Source organism: Curcuma longa, unplaced genomic scaffold (genome assembly GCF_044706935.1).
Source record: "Curcuma longa cultivar G26 ecotype Majalengka, Jawa Barat unplaced genomic scaffold, ITB_CL_G26_1.1 utg2646_np1212_2152390_RagTag, whole genome shotgun sequence".
In the NCBI taxonomy this organism is placed as follows: domain Eukaryota; kingdom Viridiplantae; phylum Streptophyta; class Magnoliopsida; order Zingiberales; family Zingiberaceae; genus Curcuma; species Curcuma longa.
The window spans coordinates 1,016,093-1,037,110 of NW_027435599.1; the positions used below are offsets into that span (position 1 = coordinate 1,016,093).

The following is a 21,018-nucleotide window of genomic DNA, read 5'->3' on the forward strand; positions in this document are numbered from 1 at the left end:
ATCAATGCTAACTCGTTTGATTTACTTGGTATCCACCTCTTACGAGGTGACTAATCCAAGGATCCACACACACACAACGACCTTTCCACTATGAAAACTTTTCCTTCTCAAAGCAATCTTTGAATGTGGAGAAACCTTTACAGAACAATCTCTCTTCCTCTTATAAAAGTGAATAGTGAAGGTTCAGGGAAGAATTTCAGAGTTTTCAAAGATTAGAGTTCGTGCAATGAAAGAGAAAGTGAAAACACATGCGACTCCAATCTTCAATTTGCGTTTTTATATTTTTCCTGACATCAGTCGACTGGTGGGCTTCAACAGCTCTGTAGATTGTGTTTAATTTATCAAATGTCAGCCCAACGTTCGTCTAGCAGTCGACTGAACCCTCCACCAATCGACTGGTCAGTGAGTTTCACTCGATCAAAGTCTCTGTGTGTTTCTGATCAACACATCAGTCGACTGATGGCAGTGTCAATCGACTGGTAAAGCTGAAAATCTCCTTTTAGCTTCCTTCTTCAACCCTTAGCCTTGACTTGAGCCTTCAAACATCTTCCACAAGTCTCGTGCCCTTCCTTGCACTCGCTTGAAATGTTTTTCTCAGCTTCGTCATGCTAAGTCTCCCTTTGCCAAGAGGCCGCCCCTCCGGGACTTCACCATTTGTTAAGTCTTCCCACCTGGACTTTCCTGTGAACTCAATTCACATAAGTTAGATTACCAACATTGCCTAACTTAAACTCGTTTTAGCCAAACATTAAAATTCAATGATACTTGGGGCAAGACTGCACCAACAATCTCCCCTTTTTGATGTTTGACAAAAACTTATTTAAGTTATGTCTTTAATATAATATGATATAACAATAGCAAAATAACAATAATGATAAGGAATGAATCATAAGACAATAAGCATGAATAAAAACATAAGCATTTAGATTCTAACTTAAAACAAACACATTTCTCCCCTTTTTTGATATACAGCAAAAAGAACATAAATTCAAAGAGACAGAAAAAAAATAGTAGTTAGGGCAAATCACCAAGCACGAGCTTCATGCCTTAGTAATATCAAATTGGTTCGCTCAGGCACATACTCCCTCTAAAACCTAACTCCCCCTATAACATGCACCAACAATGTCTTTGTGAAGCCTAAATTATAGATTAGTTAGTTATTGAATGTTTATATTTAAAATTATTTGAGGTCGGCTGGCTATATATATGAATAATCTTGTCTTGGACAATAAGTAGGTGGTGAATCATGGGATGAAGGGGGAGGGTATGATGGCGGCGGGGAGGAGGTTCTTCGAGCAGGAGTTCGAGGAGAGGAGGAAGTGGATGACGAGCGAGATAAGGGGGAAAGTGAGGTATGGCACCAGCTTCAACCAGATCAATGACACAGTCTTTTGTTGGAGGGACTTCTTGAAGCTCAATTGCCAACCAGTCCAAGATCTGCTCCCCCTTTGTCCTTCTTCTCCCGAAGACTTGAGGTCAGGAGCTTGACACGATCATCTCATTGTTTAATTTTTCGATGCTCGATCTATCTCTTGGATTCGCGATCGAATCTTTATATATTTAATAAATACTATATTTGATTTGATAGTATGGCAATAGTAGACTAAGTAGCTAGTAGTTGACTTTTTATAAATAAAATAGTAATATAATTGAATAATAATACAAATTAATATATTAGTAAAATGTTTTTATTATTGCTTTTAAAAATTATAAAATTATTCATAATATTGATTAATAGGGATGAGGTGGTCTCCTACGTGAAGGAAATCCAAGTTTTGTTTTTGGAAATCATGGCGGTCGTTCTGGAGGCATTGGGATTAAGAAAGGAAGAAGCCCTAATGGAAGAGTTTCAAGAGGGATCTCATATGCTCATTGTCAACTACTTCCCGCCTTGCCCTAATCCTGATCTTACACTTGGGATGCCGCCGCACTCTGACTACGGCTTCCTTACCCTCCTCCTCCAAGACGACATCGCTGGACTTCAAGTCTACCATCGTGATCGATGGCTCACCATCGATCCTCTCTCCAATTCTATCGTCGTCAATGTCGGCGACCATCTCGAGGTACCTCCAATCTTCTCTTCTCTTCAGAATATTCGTAAATTATTATTGTTTTATAAATATTCGTAAATGATTATGCAGATATTTAGCAACGGGAGGTACAAGAGCGTGTTGCACCGAGTGCTGGTGAACTCGAGCAAGCCACGAATGTCGATCGCGTCGCTACATAGCCTACCGTTCTCGAGCACAGTCAGGCCGGCAGCAGCGCTCGTCGACGACGCCGGCGGGGAGCGGTTGTACAAGGACACCGACTTTGCCGCCTTCCTCAACTACATCTCCTCTCACGATGCCAACCGCAAGAGCTTTCTGGAGACGAGGAAGTTGACTCACAATGGTCAACGAGGCTGACGTGTCGATTTCGTCAACGGTGGGAGAGCAAACGATAATGTAAACTAAAAGTTTGGTGAAGAGCGCATGCACTATCTCATCATATATAGCTTAGAAAAATACTAAGTTGGTCGGGCCGAAAAAATACACAGGTCAGGTCGGCCTAGCTGATGAATATGACTGAAGATCGAGTCGATTGGATAAAGTGGCAAACTCAGGTTGTCGTCGGATGGCCGAGAGGACAAACTATCAATCTGTGAGACCATCACATGAGCTCTTCCAATTCAATGAAACGTGGTATAAAATATTGGAGTCTCTAGCAGAGGCAAACTTTATATATCTATCAGGAACGTCACATAGTTTGATATGTCCATATCATAAGCGTGATAATATTTAAAATGAAAGTACATCAACTTGCAGTAACAACATTATCATGTTGTCGATTTGAAGCTTTCCTCATTCGCATTCAAGCTGCCAAGCTTTTGGAAGCAATTTCATAGACGTTTTCCGACAGTCCATTAGCCGACATGATCATTTCAAGTTGAGCCTGAAGAGAAGCCCAAAAATACAGAAAAATGTGAGATGGGAGAAAAAGAACATAGAGATGAGAGACGATGATGATAGAAAATGCTTCACAGGTTCAACTAAGCAATGGCTAACATTTGTGGAGACTTAATAATCTAGATGAAAGTGATCGCGGTTATGCAAATTTGTGATGAAGGCTCATCGAGACAAATCCCTAAGTCATCACTCTGCCCATACAATGGTAATCATCGATAGTGATTTGAATGACGAATGAAATAAATCTAGTTGAAATATATGAGAATCTCTCTCATTCAGATATGTATATCAGATATGGAACCCTAAAGCAACCTTAAAACTGCAAAATACACATTCCAGGAAAAGGAAAACACATAAATATCATCCAATTTTAAGACTGTACAAGGAATAAAAAAATTAAGTACCTAACCTCAACTAGAAACAGCTTCATTACAATGGATGAAAAAGAACCTACATCGTGCATTTGCCTAAGGGTGTGTTTACTTGGAGAGATATTGAGGGGAAAATTGGCAGGGAGGGGATGGGAGTGGGGAAAAAAAAACATTTGATGACCCTTGTTCACTTTAATAGAAGAAATGAGAGAAGGATGAGATGAAAGGATCCTCCTCCCACCCTTTTCTTTAAATGGATCTTTGGCTGAATCGGAGGGAAGTTGATTTAAGAAGAAAAGAGAATAACATAATTTTCCTCCTTTTCTATCCGTCGTTCCGAGTAAACAAACAAGTGGACTATCTCTCCTTTACCTTCTGCTCCCACCGCCTCCCTTACCTTCAATTCCCCTTCCTCTCATGACTAATCGTTTAGACGGAAAATCAGATAGTGCGAATTGCAGAACATTTTTACTGAATGTAATTAGGTTAAGTACTTAGGCTGGTTTTACTTAAAGTGAAAATTAGAAAGGGAAGGGGGGAGGGGGAGGGGGAGGGGGAGGGGGAGGGAGAGGGAGAGGGAGCATAGGTAAAATGCACATTGAGTCTCTGAATAACTCGTACATTTTTGGCTTCACTTTGTCTCTCTCCTTTCCCTCCTAGCTTTCCACCTAAGTAAAACCAGCCTCGGTTCGCTAAGTTGGGCACCATGCATATTATAAATAACATTTGGCAAAAATTTATCAGGAACAAAAAAATTGAATATGAACACAGGAATTTCGCCTAGCCTAGCCCTTCTCCTGGTTGATAGTATTTTAACTGCAGTCTTTTATTTTGTTTGAACTTAAAAAATGTTGACAAACATAAATGTAACAAGGTGCAAGTGATATTACCTTGGCAAGGGCTTGTCTATGCTCATCGTAGCGCCTCCACCTAGAAAAGGCTGATACCATTCGCGATGCCACCTAGGATTACATGAACAGGATGGACCAAATTGAAAAAATGGTAAGTCCACAATATTGATGAAAATTATTAAATAAATAAATACTAGCTAAACGACTCTTGCTAATCTTGCTGACCTGAGGGTTTATTTTGTCCAACTGCACCACTAATTCCCCCAAGAATTTGTAGCCTGAACCATCTTTCGCATGAAAATTCACAGGTGAGCCACAGAAACCTCCAATTAACGAGTAAACCTGAAGCACAATAAAGAGATGTCCAAACTTAACACGAGCATGCTACAATATGCTGCAGACTTAAAGCACGACAATTTTGGCTACACTTACCTTGTTAGGGTTTCGTAGGTCGAATGCGGGGTGGCTCAACAACTTCTGGACATTTGCAACATTCCCAGGAATGTCTGACATGGCTTGCAGAGCAAACCATTTATTTATGACCTAAGTGAAGAAAGACAAATAGTGGATGTCACAACAATGATTCTGCGTATTGTTCACACACACACACATACACACAAAACAAAAAGAAAAATCATAACAAAATAACTTCATTCCGAGCAATGGCTTCCATTCTATTGAGGTTCTCACCAAAAAGTCATGCTGCCACTTTCCATAGAAATCAGAGAGAACCTCATCACGAACTTGACCTGGATTTTGGGCTAATGCAGCTAAAGCAGCAAACTGGTCAGTCATATTAGTAGCAGACTTGTACTCATGCAATGCAAGATTGGTGAGCTCCGGATCGTCCAATGATGCAAGATAAGCTGCGTATGAATGGCCATCAATAAGCCAATAGTCACGAAGCATTTGATAATAAGATTCTGAATGTCAACAGCAGTGAAACCTACCAAGAGCTGTATTCTTTAAAGCACGTCGGGCCATATTATCATGGTCAAAAACATAAGCCTCAAAGCTTTTGTTACTATTAATCTGTAAAAGATGCAAAATTATTCAATTCAGAAATGCAAAAGGAGATCTTTCTCGTGGATCTAGCAGTATTAACTAGATATCAAATATTCAAGGTAGGTTTATAGTCCTCTCTAAGATTAAAATACAAATCTTATTTCAGGATCAACTGCACAAGCTGTGACTTTTCAATAAGAAGGAACTTATGATACCCAGCCAATTTAAGAGTTGATAATTAACCTGATAAACAATTGTAGTAAACGTCTATAGGCTAACCATTATAGAAGGAATATATTTCCAAATATGAAGGATTAGAATTCCAGAATTTCCAGCACCAACAATATTTGATTTTAACCAGTTCAACAAAGGATTGAGCATTTCTTCTTTGTTTTGGAAGAGTTCATAAAAGGATTGATCACAGAAATATGAAAAGGAAGCTGACAGATAATTTCAGCTAGAAGATCATCAAAATGCAAGTGGATAGATAAATTCATTTTTAAGACGTTGAGGGTGCACCTTTGCGTCTTTGGTGTTATAAGATGTACTTGAAATCTTAAGAAAAATAAAGAACCAAGTACATTTAAAGTTAGGCACGAATTCCTACTGTTAAAAAGAAGCATATATAGACTGCATGCACTGTAATATTGATTAGGATACCAGTAAAACAATTGTGAATTAGCTACATTAAACTTACACAGTCTAAAATCATTCAGATTGGGAGCATTGACACAACTTGAAATTTCAAGAAAAAAACAAACAAGCACAATTTCAAGTTATTACAGCAATTACTGAACTACTTCACAAATTAACACACATGCAGGATGCATGGAGTGCAACATCTAAAACCACTAAACTAGAATATGAACTGGTAATGAGTGTCAACAATATCAGCAATAGAATGAACAATATGGATAGCAAAACTTACAGTGGCTAAGAGATCTTCCTTCAGACTAAGAGCAATCTGCTTCTTAATGAAGGTCCGGACAGCATGAACAGCATCTGGATCTGCAATTGCCATCAAGTCCATTATCTCCCCTTCACCAGGCAAGGTGATTGCTTTTGCAATAAATTCCTATGTACAAAACAGGTTAGTCTGCAAGATTTTGCAAGCGATATAAGATAAATGTCACTGAAGTTGTAGATACTTTGTCTAAGCTTGAGTTGCAAAGGATGCTTCTGATCCCTTCGATAAAATTAGGATTCAAATTCAATGGCTTGTTCTGCTGGAAGTCAGCTACAAGACTTAACATCAATTTACGTGCCAAGACTTGACCAGCCTCCCATCTGGCAACAGATTAAATTTTTAAATGGATCCAAAATGCTTATCCAAATACACAAGATTCACAAATACTGACCTGTTAAATTCATCTGAATCATGTGCTAGCAAAAAGAATAGGTCACTATCCGTGAGATCAGAATCAAGACGAACAGGTGCACTATAGCCCCGTAATAGTGAAGGGATTGGTCGTTCAGGTATATTGACAAACACAAATTCTTCTTCCTTCTGCAAATCAGAATTATGGCTTCTAAATTAATCACACCAAAAAGCAGCCACTACCAATTCAATCCTTGAAAATTTGTTCAAATCTCAAAAGAAAAGTGTAGGTCAAAAACATGATAGATCAGACAAATCAAAAAAGGTACAACAAAGAATGTGTTAACATTCACTGTGTGGGTTGACCTTTGAAATACTCCCAAATCAGCTACTAAAAAGTAATTAACGAGAGAGAGAGAGAGAGTACTAAGTATTATTAGAGAGAGATTACTTGGGAGTTTTAGTAACTGCTAAGCATCCAAAATCTTAGGGCTTAAGATAGATTTCTTCTCAATATACCCAAATAATAAGGTCACCATCGACCACTTTGCAATTGCTCAGGACCTCAATTTGCGATAAATTTTAACCACACAACTTTGCTAAAACTAAAACGATCTTCTGCAACTCTGAAGAACATGCACGCTTGCAACAAATTCAAGTACCAGAAAGAAAATGCCTCCTGCCTGGATTGGTTGGTAGAACAACTGAAATGGGAATTCCCAACAGATGGGTATCTTACTTCTCCATTTACATCTACAAAGATCCTCCAGGTATGACTTCTCCTGCTTGTTTAAATTGGGACAACGCCTAGATATTTGCTCAACTTGCATTTCTTTGATTTTTGCATATAAATGATCGAATCTCTTTTCTCTTTTTCACTATGAAGGCTTCTTCAACTTGTAATTTCCTTCACTTGAAAGAAGAAACCTATCTCCCAGTATAATGGAATAATTCAAACAAGATGCAGCTCATGTTTATATTGCAGATTGTTGGACATTTAAAATTCCTACCTTCCAAAGGATTAATGGGTAAAAGGTGGGCATGCATGCAGTAGATAGTCTATCTTGTCAAAAGTTTTAATTTTCTGAAAAGAACTATTGATTTTATGCACACCATAGACCAGAATCATAGATATAAGAAATTATTTATCCTCGTCATAGAATTCTAGTACTTCTCCAGACTCCAGTTGGTTAATTGGCATAATTCAGAACACATGAGCGGAAGAACAATTACAATTGCACACAAATGCACACTATCCATTTGCTATGTTTAATGCCTCACAGAACTCACTACAAACCCTGTTGAACTCGTCTGTGTGGTTATGCACTATCTGAGTGAACTCCCCTCTCATAATAATTAAGAACCTGAATCTGAAGCTTTTATCAGCCATCAGGCTGCAAACTCGCCAAGAAAGAGACTAGTTTGATTTGTTTGTTCCCATAACAATAGCTTTAAAAATGTAACAATAGGAAAATCTTTTCTCCAAACATCCCAATAAATCTTGCCATTTATCTTAACAATATGTAGTATCCATTGGCATAGATCAAGCCTAGTCCATATTATGCCTAAAAGATTTAGATATAGTAAGGAGCGCTACAGATCTTACTGCCTAGAAGAATGATGATATCAAACAGATTTTCCGTGGCTGGCAATTCACATTCTATCTGGTTGACTAGCCATATGGTATTTGTAAAAAAAAAAATACCACATAAAGAAACCAAACAATAACATATGCTACTAAACCATGAAAATAAGTCAACAACATTGATGGAAGTTCTGGGATTTCCTTTAACTCCTATTTAATATCGGTAAAAAATAAAGAGCTGGCATTTTATTTCTGTTGTGCACCACATTCAGCATGGATAATTACAGTTGGAAGAAAAAACAAGATAACTAATGTTTGACGGACCAGCTTGACATGTTATTTAGTAAGCCATCTATCAAAGTAATAATTTGAGTCCCACAATAGTCAACCAGGGGCTGCATTCGACAACCAAAATAAAGGCCACAAAAAATGGAAACAGATCAACGTAGCTAACCTTTGTGACCTGAAGCACAGTTGTAAATACTGGTTGCTCAGGAGTTGAAACTGTATGCAGCATTCCATCATGATGAATAGAAGTGAGGGGCATGTCTTTTCCACTTGAGTCAAGTAGTCCAACAGACACAGGTATAAACATAGGTTCTTTCACGGGTTGACCAGGAGTAGGAGGCACTTCTTGACTGGTAGGATAAATTAATTCACATTAGCACCAGCCCTAAAACCTGGTAGGTAAGTCTGGAGGAACTACACAAAAAGGAAAATATATTTGCATAAAGCAATAATTTTATGACATAACCAGGCACGCCCATGTGAATACACTCACTTATTTCAAGCTGCATAGTTCTATTACATAAGATTCGAAGAATACTGCGAAGAACCAGAAATCTCAAGATGAAAAGGAACCACGATGAAGATGTTTGATAGAACATTTTGCAATTCAATAAAATCAACAAAAATGTGTGTTTACCCAGAATAATGTGAAATTGCAGATGCTAACCATTCAACAGTAATTTATTTTACCTGAACTTCAAAGAGTATGTCTGAGCATCAGGACTATACAAAGAAGTAACCTTGACATTAGGTGTTCCAGCTTGAGAGTACCTAGCACACAGTATAAAAATATCAAGGAATTGATGCAAAAACAGTGCTAAAATGGGGCAGAAGACACTGAACATACCATAGTAAGAAATTAGAGAAATCTGCATTGTTTGCATCACGCATAGCAGAAAAGAAATCTTCACAAGTCACTGCTTGTCCATCATGTCTCTGGAAATATAGATCCATACCCTACAAAGCCCAAGAACAGTCTCAATACCCTGACTAATCAACCTCAAGAGTCAACAGATAGGGATGAGATAAAATAAGACAGCAAGAATCTAAGAATGCATAAAAGGAAATGAAATGAGTCTATCGTATATGAAATTCAAGATTTGGTTAAAAAATAATAGAAGACCAATTATATAGCAAAATTAAGCTACTAGGCAGATTCAATCTTTTAGAAGCAAACAGTTAAGATAGCCTCCAGAGAGGCATGCTTTTTTCACCAGCCCCGCCCATGATTGGCAAGAAAAAGATATTTGTTACTGTTAAGAGGATAACAAAGCAGGACTCCACCGATGAGTTCTACTTCTGTGAGATCATGTTAATATTAATTGGGTGTCCTCCAATCCAGAAAAGAACAAAATTAACATAACATAGATACTTCTAGGTAATTTTGAGGTAATATGAAAAAACTAGATATTAGATAAAATTGATCATATGCAACCATATATGCAACTTTATGAATTGAAACAATGGATTAGTGAGAAAATTTTGAACTATACAGTAACCAAGAAAAACAAAGAAAAGGTAGCCATCACCATACCTTTCTAAACCCTGAACTACCAAGCAAGGTTTTATACATTCTAACAACTTCAGCACCCTATTATGATGATAAAAAAAATTCAGCACCTCGCCATAATCTTTGGTGATGGCAAAAAGATAATATGACCAAAAGTCAGAAAGACAAACCTTTTCATAGACCTGTAACCACAAGAAAAAATTGGGACAATATTTAGTATGAAATAAATTAGAAAAGTGATTATACAATTGAAATTATATTGATAAAAATTACCGTCACTGAAGATTGGATTTGTGCAACCCACAGAAAATGATGTACAGTAAGATTCACAAGAAATCATGTCAGAAAAAACTTTAGGCCTTTGAGGAAATTAGCAGGCATAGAGTTTCAAAATCTTGTCAAATAATAATGGAAAAAAGAAAGCACAAACTTACCAGTATAGAAGTTATCCATCTGCCAATGAATCATGATGTGTCAAATTTTCATTTAAAGTTGGTGAAAAAATTATATCTAAGTTCTGGAAGATCTGACCTTAATGTATGAGCGTGGGCGGACAGGGTGTGCCATTGGGCCAGCATCCTGAGATCATTAATCATTCGGTCAAATGAAGAACTTAGAAGGTAATAAATAGGCATTGTAAATCGACCCAAAGGCTTAGATTAGATAGCAGAGTAGTAATACTTTTTGCTTATGATGTCATCAGCTTTAACTGGAAGGCTTAATAAAAAAACGTTAATGGAACCACAACAAACACTCTTTGCAAGGAATCCTTGCTAATATCCCATATTAATGAAATAATGCATGTATGAAAGGGTAAAAGAGTAGAAATGGATTACATTGGTGTCACAGAATCCATAGTTACATTATCTAAGAACTAACTGATGCGATTGGAAAGCAGAATGCCAACCTGTGGGAATTGGTAATTTCGCAATCTGGAAACATCAGCTATCCGCTTAACCGTGCGGCTGCCTAAGTCAGATGAGAATTCCTGTGAATACCAATAAAGTAAAAGTCATAATCGATCTTATTTAGTAACATATTAAAAACAATAAACATCAACAAAAAGGTATCACCTGATCTCTAAATACAGTAAGACCTTCTTTTAGACTTAGTTGGAACCAGTCTCGGCAGGTGACTCTGCAATTATTCCGCAAAGCTCAACCATGGAAACTAAAAAATAATAGAAACAAGCACCACTAATGCTGTTAAAAATTTTAGAGCTCCAAGTTCTGAAGACCAGCATAAGAAACATATTCACACAAACACCAATATTTGGAGAAAGCCATCCTTGAAAGTTGAAACAACACTAATAGAGTTAATAGTTTATATGATTATAGGTTTAGTCCACATATATTTAGTCATTGGGAAATATGCTAGAATCTGATACCTAAGACCAATTTGAAAGATAATGCATGTATGTCTAAGAGAACCCCAAAAAAGAAACTGAACATAAAAAACAATGGTTTTAAATTATATCTGCATGCAGTTGAGCATCGCAATACAAATCCAAGGAGGCAATCGTGCAAAATAGGTTTGTTTTAGATGATAAAATCAGGCATGAAGCTGGTTTTTCTCTTAAATCTTAGAACATTTCCAACTTCAGATGGTTTTAAACAGTCAGTGTAGTTTGCTCATAACCAGGGTTTCTGGGGAGCAAGAATAGCTCACTGAAAAATCTCAATATGGCATGGAGGATGCGGCTTCACAGTTGAGGTTTCAAATCCCACTAAAAACATTGTTTAATTTAAAAATGTGATGCATAAACAAGAATAATGAGGTATAACTAAGAAATCAAAGATATTGAAGATTTTAAGATACCTGTTGCCAGTCCAGTTATGGAAATACTGCAAGTTAAGCAGGTCAACAGCCATATCAGTATCTAAAGATGAACTGTAACCTTTACATGAAGAAACAAGAAATTTGTACCTCATGACCAATTACTCCCAAAATTGCAGCATAATCTCCATCAGTAGCAGTTTCAGGCAATGCCAATACAAGCTTAGAATTAAATATCTGCAATTTACAATTTAAAATTTTTCTAAACATTCTTGAAAGAAACTATCCATTTTGAAAGTTGCATAATTCTGAAATTCTCACATTCAGGCTCTTGTTCTCCATAGCTCCCCTACAAAATAACCCAAATGTAAATGTCTCAATGCCCATAACATTAAAGTAGTAGTTCTTTTTAGAAATTTCTATACAGAGAAAAATCAGAAGGGAATGTGCATTGAGTGCTCACAATAAAAATGGCTAATCTTTTTAAATTAACCCCAATTACAATAAGGTTCAGGAATGGTCCACTAAGGGGAGTTTACAATACTAACTAGGTGTAGTGAATTTTCTCTGAAATAAATTCAAGGAGGTTCTCCCCTCACTGTTTTTCTTATTATAACTAACCAAATAGTTCATCATTATTCATAGAAAAGAAAGATGCACAAGCTTTTATGAAACGAAAGAAATCAAAAAGCATAAAACCATGAAACAGGCAAATCTGGCAAAAAGATATTTGTTCAGAAGCCAAGTAAAACATTGTCATTGACTTCAATTACACAAAGTATATGCTTTTAGATAGAATAGGTTTTTCAGGTGAAGAACATAATGGGAACAATATATGGCAGTGATTATTTATACCAACAAATTGTTAAAAGTTAAAACTTCATTGTGAACTTTCTTTACTCAGAGAAGAAGCCTCAAAGTTACCAAAATGGACAACAGTAACTCAATGGCCCTAGATGGTTCATGCAAATTTTTGGAGGAAACTTCATCCTCATTAATCATACAGAACTTGCACATAAGCAGTGGTCAAAGGAGAAAACCAGAAAGTACTCACGTATTCAGAATTTATTTTTGTCAGATATCACACTTCATATTTTGCATTAATTATAGAAACTGAAAATTATAGTTGATTTCGAATTACCTTGTATCAAAAAAAAAAAAATAATTTCGTTAGCATCTCATGGAAAATTATCCTAGCTAGGTTCTCAAACTCTGTGAAACTTTGATAAGAGGATTCTTACAATCAAGTAAAGTAAATCCAACATACGTAAGGGTTAATGGATACAATATACAATAAACAAAAGGGTACTGTTTGTATATATATATAAGAAATTATTTATATCTTAAATGGATACGAACTAAAAAAGCTTCATAGCCTATCATATTTCTTTATCAATGAAAATTTAGATCACAAATATTACAAAACATACAGCTAACTGTACAGGACCAAAAGGTAACATATTGAAAGAGAACAGCCCATCATATTTATTCCCAAATCAACATGTAGATCACAAGTTTTATAGACCATACAACTAATTGGATAGCTTACATGTTAAAATCAGGAACAGCCACAATGTTGAACAAATCAAGATCATATTCAAGACCAAACACCTGTATTACAAGAAGAATAAAGATCAGTCCACAATTCAAACAAGAATAATAGCATGAACATCAAGTATTAGACCAAATCTCACTTCTTCATCCCATTTCATAGCTGCTTTAAGAGAATACATCGCATGGGCAGTTTTGGGTACATCATCTGAGGGTGTCCAAATCCTCAAGGTAACCTCACGCCCAGAGCGAGTGACAAATTTATCATCTCTGCTTTCTAGTTGTCCAGCAACTAATGCAAACAAGTAGCATGGTTTTTTAAAAGGATCTTCCCATAAAGCATAATGCTTCCCATCCTGAGTAGAGCATGTTCAGACAATGGTTTAACACTTGTTGCCACCAGCATAACTAACAAAGACTTATAATCGCTTGCAAAGAAAATTATACCTCCAGATCACCTTGCTCTATCAGATTTCCATTAGATAAAAGCACTGGATAAAGAGACTTATCAGCTTCAATTCTACAAGTATATCTTGCCATCACATCAGGGCGATCCTGGCAATAACATTTACATAAATTGGGAACCTTCTTTTTCACCAAATAAGATTCTTACAGAAGTAGCATCTGAATAAACATATTCAGAGTCCATGTACAACTGAAGATAAAATTGAAGCATATTAGAGTGATTATGAAAAACCTGATAAAAAGTTATTTTCCGAAAACCTTCAGCTTCACACTGTGTGCAAAAATTTCCAGAGGACTTGTACAGACCCTGAAAAAAGAAACTATCAGTAAAGCATGAAGCTACACCACTAGCAACCACAGCAATATAATACCTCTAATGATGTATTCTTTTGTGGATACATCTCTGTCTCAATTTCAAGTGTAAATGCACTAACTGGCAGCGATAGAAGGGTCAAATGACGATGATCCAATTGAAAATCTTGTTTCTGAAATGATATGGAAAATAAATAAGTCAAAATGAAATGCTGCATTATTTACATTTGTAACATTGCATACGGAACAAAGCTGCAGAAATGTTTGCTTGCATTTTTAAGCAAAGCAAACTTCAATTTGAAAATAAGATCATACAAAGGCATTAGATAAATGCTTAATAAGCTAGAAAATAAAAACTGTCTTTGACTGAAGTTGATTAAGCTGTTAGGATAAATAACAAACAAAATCATTAATTCAAGCATTCTAAGTTACTAAAGAGTTCCAATGAGTAAAGTAAACTAGGAGAAAATTCCAACGAGTAAAGTATGCTATCCTAGTGTTACAAATATACAATACTTAAGTGAATTTTTGAAAGAACTAACAAATTATTTTTTGTTAGGAGAAATAACACAAACAAAATTAGTTATTCAAATATGCTAAGTCTGTTAACTAGTTCTAATAAGTAAAGTGAAATAGGAGAGGATTCATAAAAACATGGTCACATTTACTTCCCAACAAACCCAACATCAAATCCTCCAAGAAAGTAATTGTTACCTTTTACACATCACCCATGAGCTAGAATATGTACAGAAGCTACAGTCCTTTACATTGCATGTCCCTGAGTGTTTAGAGCCTCGTCTTTCTAGCAATTAGGGTAAGAATATAAAAACTGCATCTACATTTTAAGCAAATTGTGTTATGCACCAACTCAATCCATTATGTTGAGACTGGTTCGCTTGTCATTGCTAAGCAATTGTATGTTGGCTTCATTGTGAAAATCTAAGTTGATTTAAGAATATTTGAGAAGTCATGTTTTGAAGATGAAAAATGTTTGCCACAGTTTACAAGCAGATCATGACTAGAATTTTTAGAATAAAGTTAATTATACTGATAATCTAAATTGCTAAATTTTTTGACAAACATTGATAAAAATAACATGAATGAAAAATAAGAATTACTAGCTAAAATACACTAAAGAAAAGATGAGCTTAGACAATGGTCATGGGAAATCACCTCTAATTCCTTTCCGTTAATTTTAATTGACAATAGCTTAAGTTCACTTCCATGGAGAACCAAAGGAGACGAAATACCTAGTAGCAATATCAGAAGCAGATTTTAAGTAAACAAATGAACAATAAATAGATCAATGAACTCAAGAATTATTTGGAATAGCTATCAGTAGTCAAAGTTGCATGAAAAATCGCAATATTATAGTTGGATGTAGATGCTCTATGATAATTATAGAAAAGGCAATCACCAGCAACTCTGGGGAAAACAGCAATTTTAGAGAAGACTATAGTCTTTTCCTCCCCCAATACAAATTTCAAGTCAACCTGAAAAAAGTTCAACAAACTATTAAAGTTAGCTTAACTGTAATTGTTAATTGAATGATTGCAAATAGCAAAAAAAAAATAAAGTTAAACAAAAATATAAGCTAAAAAACCAAACTTTAGGAGCAACAAATAAGAATTAGCATATAAAAATATTTTGATAAGCATAATAACAAATTTGACAGACAACAGATTTTGATCCCACCAAAGCCAACAGTTATAATGTCAAGCAAAACCAGCGCCCATACAGAAATTTCTCATAATATCATTTAGAAAAAGATGAATGGAAGCCTTATATTGAGGGGAAAACTCCCTTTCGACCCTGATCAATAAAGTTCATCTAAAAAATAGCTTTTCAACTTGCATATGCAATGACAAGTACATTGGGCATTCCTAGATTTTCCATTGCTTGATGCCTGACACACCAAGATGTCCTTGCTCAAATAGATAGAATAAAGTTGCATAGCCGGCAAGACAAGAATTAGAAGAATTGCAGGAGAAAATGTTGTAACAGTGGTGAAGAGTTATTAGTTGATGAAAGGAGAAAAAAACTAATTCTCCAAACTATCAGACACAACTTGGTCAGTATTCAAATTAAAATACTAGACCAGAAGTTCAAAAAAGAATACATGTTCTAGGCATGTTATAGTTTGCCCTCAGTGTCAGTAAGAATGTAAATTCCATGTCTTCACATTTCCAAATTACCTTTATACTAGGGCCCATTTTACCACAAATTTGATCCAAAAAATATCTTTAGCTTTTAAAGGGAACAAAACTGTAAGAGAAAAGTAAAGCTTATTCAACTGGATAGGGGTTAGAAGCGGGCAATTGAAACTAAGACAGACTTATGGAATCTTATGTGATTGTCGTGTGCCCCTTAGGCTCGGTTTACCCCCATGAAAGAAAGCCGCTTAAGCGAGGCACACAGGACCCGTAGCACCTTCCGTTATTTACACTCAAAGTTTGCCATTGTGAAAGGGGCTCTAGGGCTATTCCATAGATGGCATTTTAGCCTTGAAAGCCTGCATCTGAAATCGGGGATAAAACCAACAATTCTGCCAACAAAGTTCAGGGAAAAAAGAGGTTTCAAAGACCTAGTTGACCTTCCACAGCGTGTGGTGGGCAAGCAGTTCAGCAAGGCAAGGTGAGCGACTCGATGAGGTATGGCAACGAGTGGCAACGCATGTGGTAGGAAGCGACAAGGCGCATGGCAAGGAGTGGCAAGGTGTATGGCAGAGCACAGTGCGGCATGGGATGGTGGTTCACCAAGGCACACGAAGGAAGTGGTTCGACAAGCTTGGCACCAAACAATGAGCACTCAGAGTAGAAGATCACAACAGTCATAGACATGGTAATGAGCACTTGAGAGGCAATCAGGCCTGGGGGGCTTACAACGAAGGTCACAGCAAGGTTGATTAAGGTTGTGAGGCTGACAATAGAGGTCACAACGAGGTTGAACAAAGGTTAATTGGGGCTTGACAAGGTGGATCAAGGTTGTGAGGCTTATGATGGAGGCTACGTAGTGCTTCTTTTTTCCCCCATAGATTCCTTGTTGTTTTCTGCAAAAGCCTATTTCCCATAGGCTAAAACAAAAGTTTTCTAAGGCAGTGGTAACTTTATGGATAAGTGTTGGCTAATTGAGAAACAATATGTACAAAATAATAATATAACAATAATTAAAATGATGATATGATGTCTAAGCATGCGAAATTAGTAGGAAAGGTAAGATTAAAAAAATAGTTCCATCAAGGAACAACTAAGTGTAGCTTCAATAGAACATACAATAAATTGGGTTGAGATGGTATGGACCTTTTCAAACAAGACTAATGGATTCTATAATTAGATGAACCAAGTAGATTAGAATTAAAGATGTAAAAGGGTAGAGAGATAAAGGAAACCTCAAAATAATATAACAAAAAAAATTATCTAATTGATTTGGATATTACTAATGATATAGCCTTAGAGAGAGTTTAGAGTTTAGAGAGTTTAATGGTAAGATAGGATTCATATACTGGACAAAAATGGTTGAGGCTTACACAGATCAAAGATGATGATAATTGAATTAGTTGTCAATTACATAAAGAATTAGTAAAGTTATTTATAAGTAACAGAGCTAAGAAAAAACATGCATCAACACTATTTCGCTCTGATATTTTCACATACAAGCTTAGTTTATGTAACATTCAGCCTAAAAAAAGATATATATTTACTCTGATTTGATGATTCAATTTTTTAGGAAATCATTGCAGCCATTACCAATTACAACTTTGACCCGTCAAAAGTAGGAAACATGTAGCTGTAACATAGATTAGGAACTTAGTCATAAAAGCATGGTTAGAAAGACCAAATTATTGGTGGTTTATGCCATTCAAAACAACCTTTCAAAATTTAATAGCAACCGCTTTTTGATAAATGCCAAAGTACTAACACTGTCACACATCCATCCATAAGAAAAGTAATATCATTTAGGTGATACTTAAAGGTAAAGTTAATGCAACCACAATCCATTAACAGAGACACAAAAGGAAAAAGAATATATACGGGTGTGTGTGTCCTTCTAAAAAAAACAAACTTCAAAAACAATCAGATAATTATCAATAAATTTATAAATAAATTAAATTTATATAAGTAGGAAGATACTGATGAATATGCTCTCAAAGGTTGCAAAGTTTATATCAAAATAAATAACTGGCAGCAGAAGCAAAGCTATATACCGTATCAAACAAATAATCTGGCATATTGTAGTCCTTCAGAAATATCTCTTTTGGTGCATCCATCTTCAACTCCTCTGAGTGTGCAGGTAGAGGTGCAGTTTCAACTAAAGAAGCTAACCTTTTTCCACTTAATTTCTGAAATTATATTACAGAGTTAAAAACAAATATAGATTTTTAAATGTACACCAGCTTGCAGTTGTATATGAATGAATAATAATAATAGTATTATAATATTTGATAGACCAATTTGAAAAGAAGGTAGCAAGCAAGTTATGGTACTTGCCAATCAATTTAAGCACTTGATTAAATAATAAGTTCAAATGCATGAAATAATTGAATGGAAATGGTGTCAATGATAGTCATTAACATTGACTATTTCAACTTAAACAAATATGAGATAGAGGATATGATATATGTTAGTGACATAGGTATCATATACACAAAGTGGAAGCTTGAAGTTATTTATGCAAAAGCTTTCCCGTTCATGAACATGGGAATTCCAGAGCTTGCATAAAATCAATTCAACTTTAGAAGTTAAGGTCTTTGCTCGTCAAGTTTATGCCACTCAACTTAATAAATTTAGCAAGTAGCAAACCTGGGGCATACTTTAGCAGAATAGCCTTATTTTATTAATATATTGGCTCATGCATAATAAAGCTGTGAGGAAGCTTCAGGCAATAGAAGAGAGTTTGAAAAAATGTATATAAACATTGTTGTGCCATATTGGGTTGACATAACAGGTGAATACTATTTAAGCGGACAAAAGCTTTTAGCAATAGTATAATCCATGATCGGTAATCTATTCTGTTGTCAGTAGTTTGAGAACTGGCATAGCGGCATGACTCCAGAAACTCTTAAGTAAGTAAATAAAAAGGGTAGTGTATACTAAGAGAGAATTGATCCTTAAATACAAAGCCAATATAAAAACATTTCTAAAATAATCTAACAAATATAATATTATGGTAACACAACTATCTCAGAACAATCTAACCCCTCATACAACCTTCCTGAAGAGATCCATGCATGAGATTAGAACCTTATGATAATATGTGAAAGTTGCATGTATTACACAACAAGCCAAAAAACTAAGCCAGGTGAAATCCCACAATTATGAAACTTACAGGTGAAAATGAAGGTAAGAGGCTTCTCCTCCAATAGAAACCCTGGAGCACAAAATTTATGGAAGAGGTTGACCATGATAATAGAGGACTAAGATATGCATAACAGCTAGATTAACAGTGCTACCTCGTTCTTAACGTTCAAATTGTAATTATGGTGATTATAGGTGAAATAGCTATTTCTTGGGAAACAGATAGCAGAACTTCTACGTGTATGCTGAAGCTGCAAAGCAAACAAGCCAATATTTGAGTTCGTATATATGGATAACTAAAAACACCAGCTATAAGACTGTAGATGATTGAACTGTAAGTTTGAACAATATGTAAAGCATACAAAACTACAGAACGTAGATTCTAGAAAAAGTATTGGATGCAAGCTTTAAGGAAACAAGAATTGAAAAGAAAAAAAAAACGTGATTTGGCAATTTACCATTCTAGTACTGCGATCTGGGCTAAGAACAAATAATTGAGAAATAAACGAAAGTTTGTTCCACTGTATGATGTCATAAAAAATTATCTTGCCACTTACCAATACAGCATGTCAAAATAGAAAAACAAGAGGAAAATGCAAGACAAATGTATTAACAATTCATTGAGCTTAAATGCTTATTAAGTTGCTGCATACATCTGGTTCATCAAAAATTACACCAAGCAGGAACAACGAGGCATGGTACACTTAAACAGAAACTTCCTTAAATTAGAAGCAATATTACACATGTTTGAAGGTAGACGAACCCGATAACAACTAGAAGGTGGAAACAACCTCATATTCTCCTTGGAACAAAGAACAGGTGCTAAAAAATAACTTCCAGCACGAACGCAAAACAAACTATGGTAAAAGAGAGAATTAGGTTAAGATGATCACATGAACGGAAGAAAAGACGCCGAGAAACCGATTCTTTACCAAACCCGAACCTTTCCACGGGACTACCAAACGAGCCATTTCGATCGAGACACCCATCACCTATTTCTGATAAAAAGAACCAGATCAACTCCCAAGCATCAAAAATAGGAGCAACAACAGACGCAGGGCGAGCGAGGGACAGGAAGGAGATAAGAAAAAAGCAGCAAAGCAACTCCAATCTACGGATAACTCAGATATGGACGAGATAAATCTAAGAACATCCGGATCATACAACACGACAAATCCGCAGTTGTTAGTGGCAAACAGATCATGCGGAACCCTAATCGATGAATTCTTCCTCATTACCTCAGCCGATCGCAATCGGGACGGGATCAACGGCCTCCTGCGGGAAGAAGGGAGAAATGGCCGGACGCCTGTGTGAGCAATTGGGGGCACAAGTCGCTATGGCAGGGCACGAACGAGGTTTAAGTACCTGCAGTCGTTTGTTCATTTAGGCCCTTTTCGTAATTTTACGTTTGTCTTTTACTTTTTTAATTTCAATGTTATTGTATTTACTCGTTGCTCCCTCTGAGTACTATTTTCAAGCGGAAACTGTAGTCGGAGAGTATTTGAGAATATATTAGGGGGCACATGCATAAAAATAGCATTATTATTGATGGGATATGTGATTTTGACAAACACGTTATCTCTTCGAGTCTAACGATGAGATGGAAAGGCAAAATATCTCTGACTCATTTACAAAAACACCCTCTTAAATTTAAATAATCAGATTATAAATAAATTTAATATGACAAACACCGTTATCTCTTCGAGTCTAACGATGAGATGGAAAGGCACAATATATCTGACTC

General features: G+C 36.0%; 2 protein-coding genes across 2 annotated transcripts; one reads left to right on the plus strand and one right to left on the minus strand.

Moving 5' to 3' along the window:
- Window positions 1-1,251: 1,251 nt before the first annotated feature.
- LOC141820097 (putative 2-oxoglutarate-dependent dioxygenase SLC1) lies at window positions 1,252-2,566 on the plus strand. The gene is made up of 3 exons (XM_074707379.1): window positions 1,252-1,475; window positions 1,739-2,063; window positions 2,142-2,566. Exons 1-3 carry the CDS (start codon window positions 1,252-1,254, stop codon window positions 2,406-2,408), a joined length of 816 nt encoding a protein of 271 aa, XP_074563480.1. The 3' UTR covers window positions 2,409-2,566.
- Window positions 2,567-2,689: 123 nt separating this feature from the next.
- On the minus strand, window positions 2,690-20,272 carry LOC141819865 (puromycin-sensitive aminopeptidase). Its single transcript, XM_074707119.1, has 33 exons — window positions 20,168-20,272; window positions 19,430-19,525; window positions 19,306-19,347; window positions 18,185-18,319; window positions 15,398-15,473; window positions 15,154-15,230; window positions 14,040-14,153; window positions 13,901-13,975; window positions 13,651-13,758; window positions 13,347-13,559; window positions 13,202-13,263; window positions 11,974-12,001; window positions 11,803-11,889; window positions 11,695-11,720; window positions 10,950-11,013; window positions 10,784-10,864; window positions 10,408-10,455; window positions 10,311-10,329; window positions 10,150-10,154; window positions 10,047-10,058; window positions 9,901-9,957; window positions 9,214-9,323; window positions 9,057-9,137; window positions 8,533-8,716; window positions 6,534-6,682; window positions 6,324-6,462; window positions 6,104-6,250; window positions 5,121-5,202; window positions 4,861-5,036; window positions 4,603-4,713; window positions 4,396-4,512; window positions 4,210-4,281; window positions 2,690-2,934 (listed from the first exon to the last, which is right to left on the minus strand). Exons 1-33 carry the CDS (start codon window positions 20,261-20,263, stop codon window positions 2,854-2,856), a joined length of 2,970 nt encoding a protein of 989 aa, XP_074563220.1. The 5' UTR covers window positions 20,264-20,272; the 3' UTR covers window positions 2,690-2,853.
- Between the last annotated feature and the right edge of the window lie 746 nt (window positions 20,273-21,018).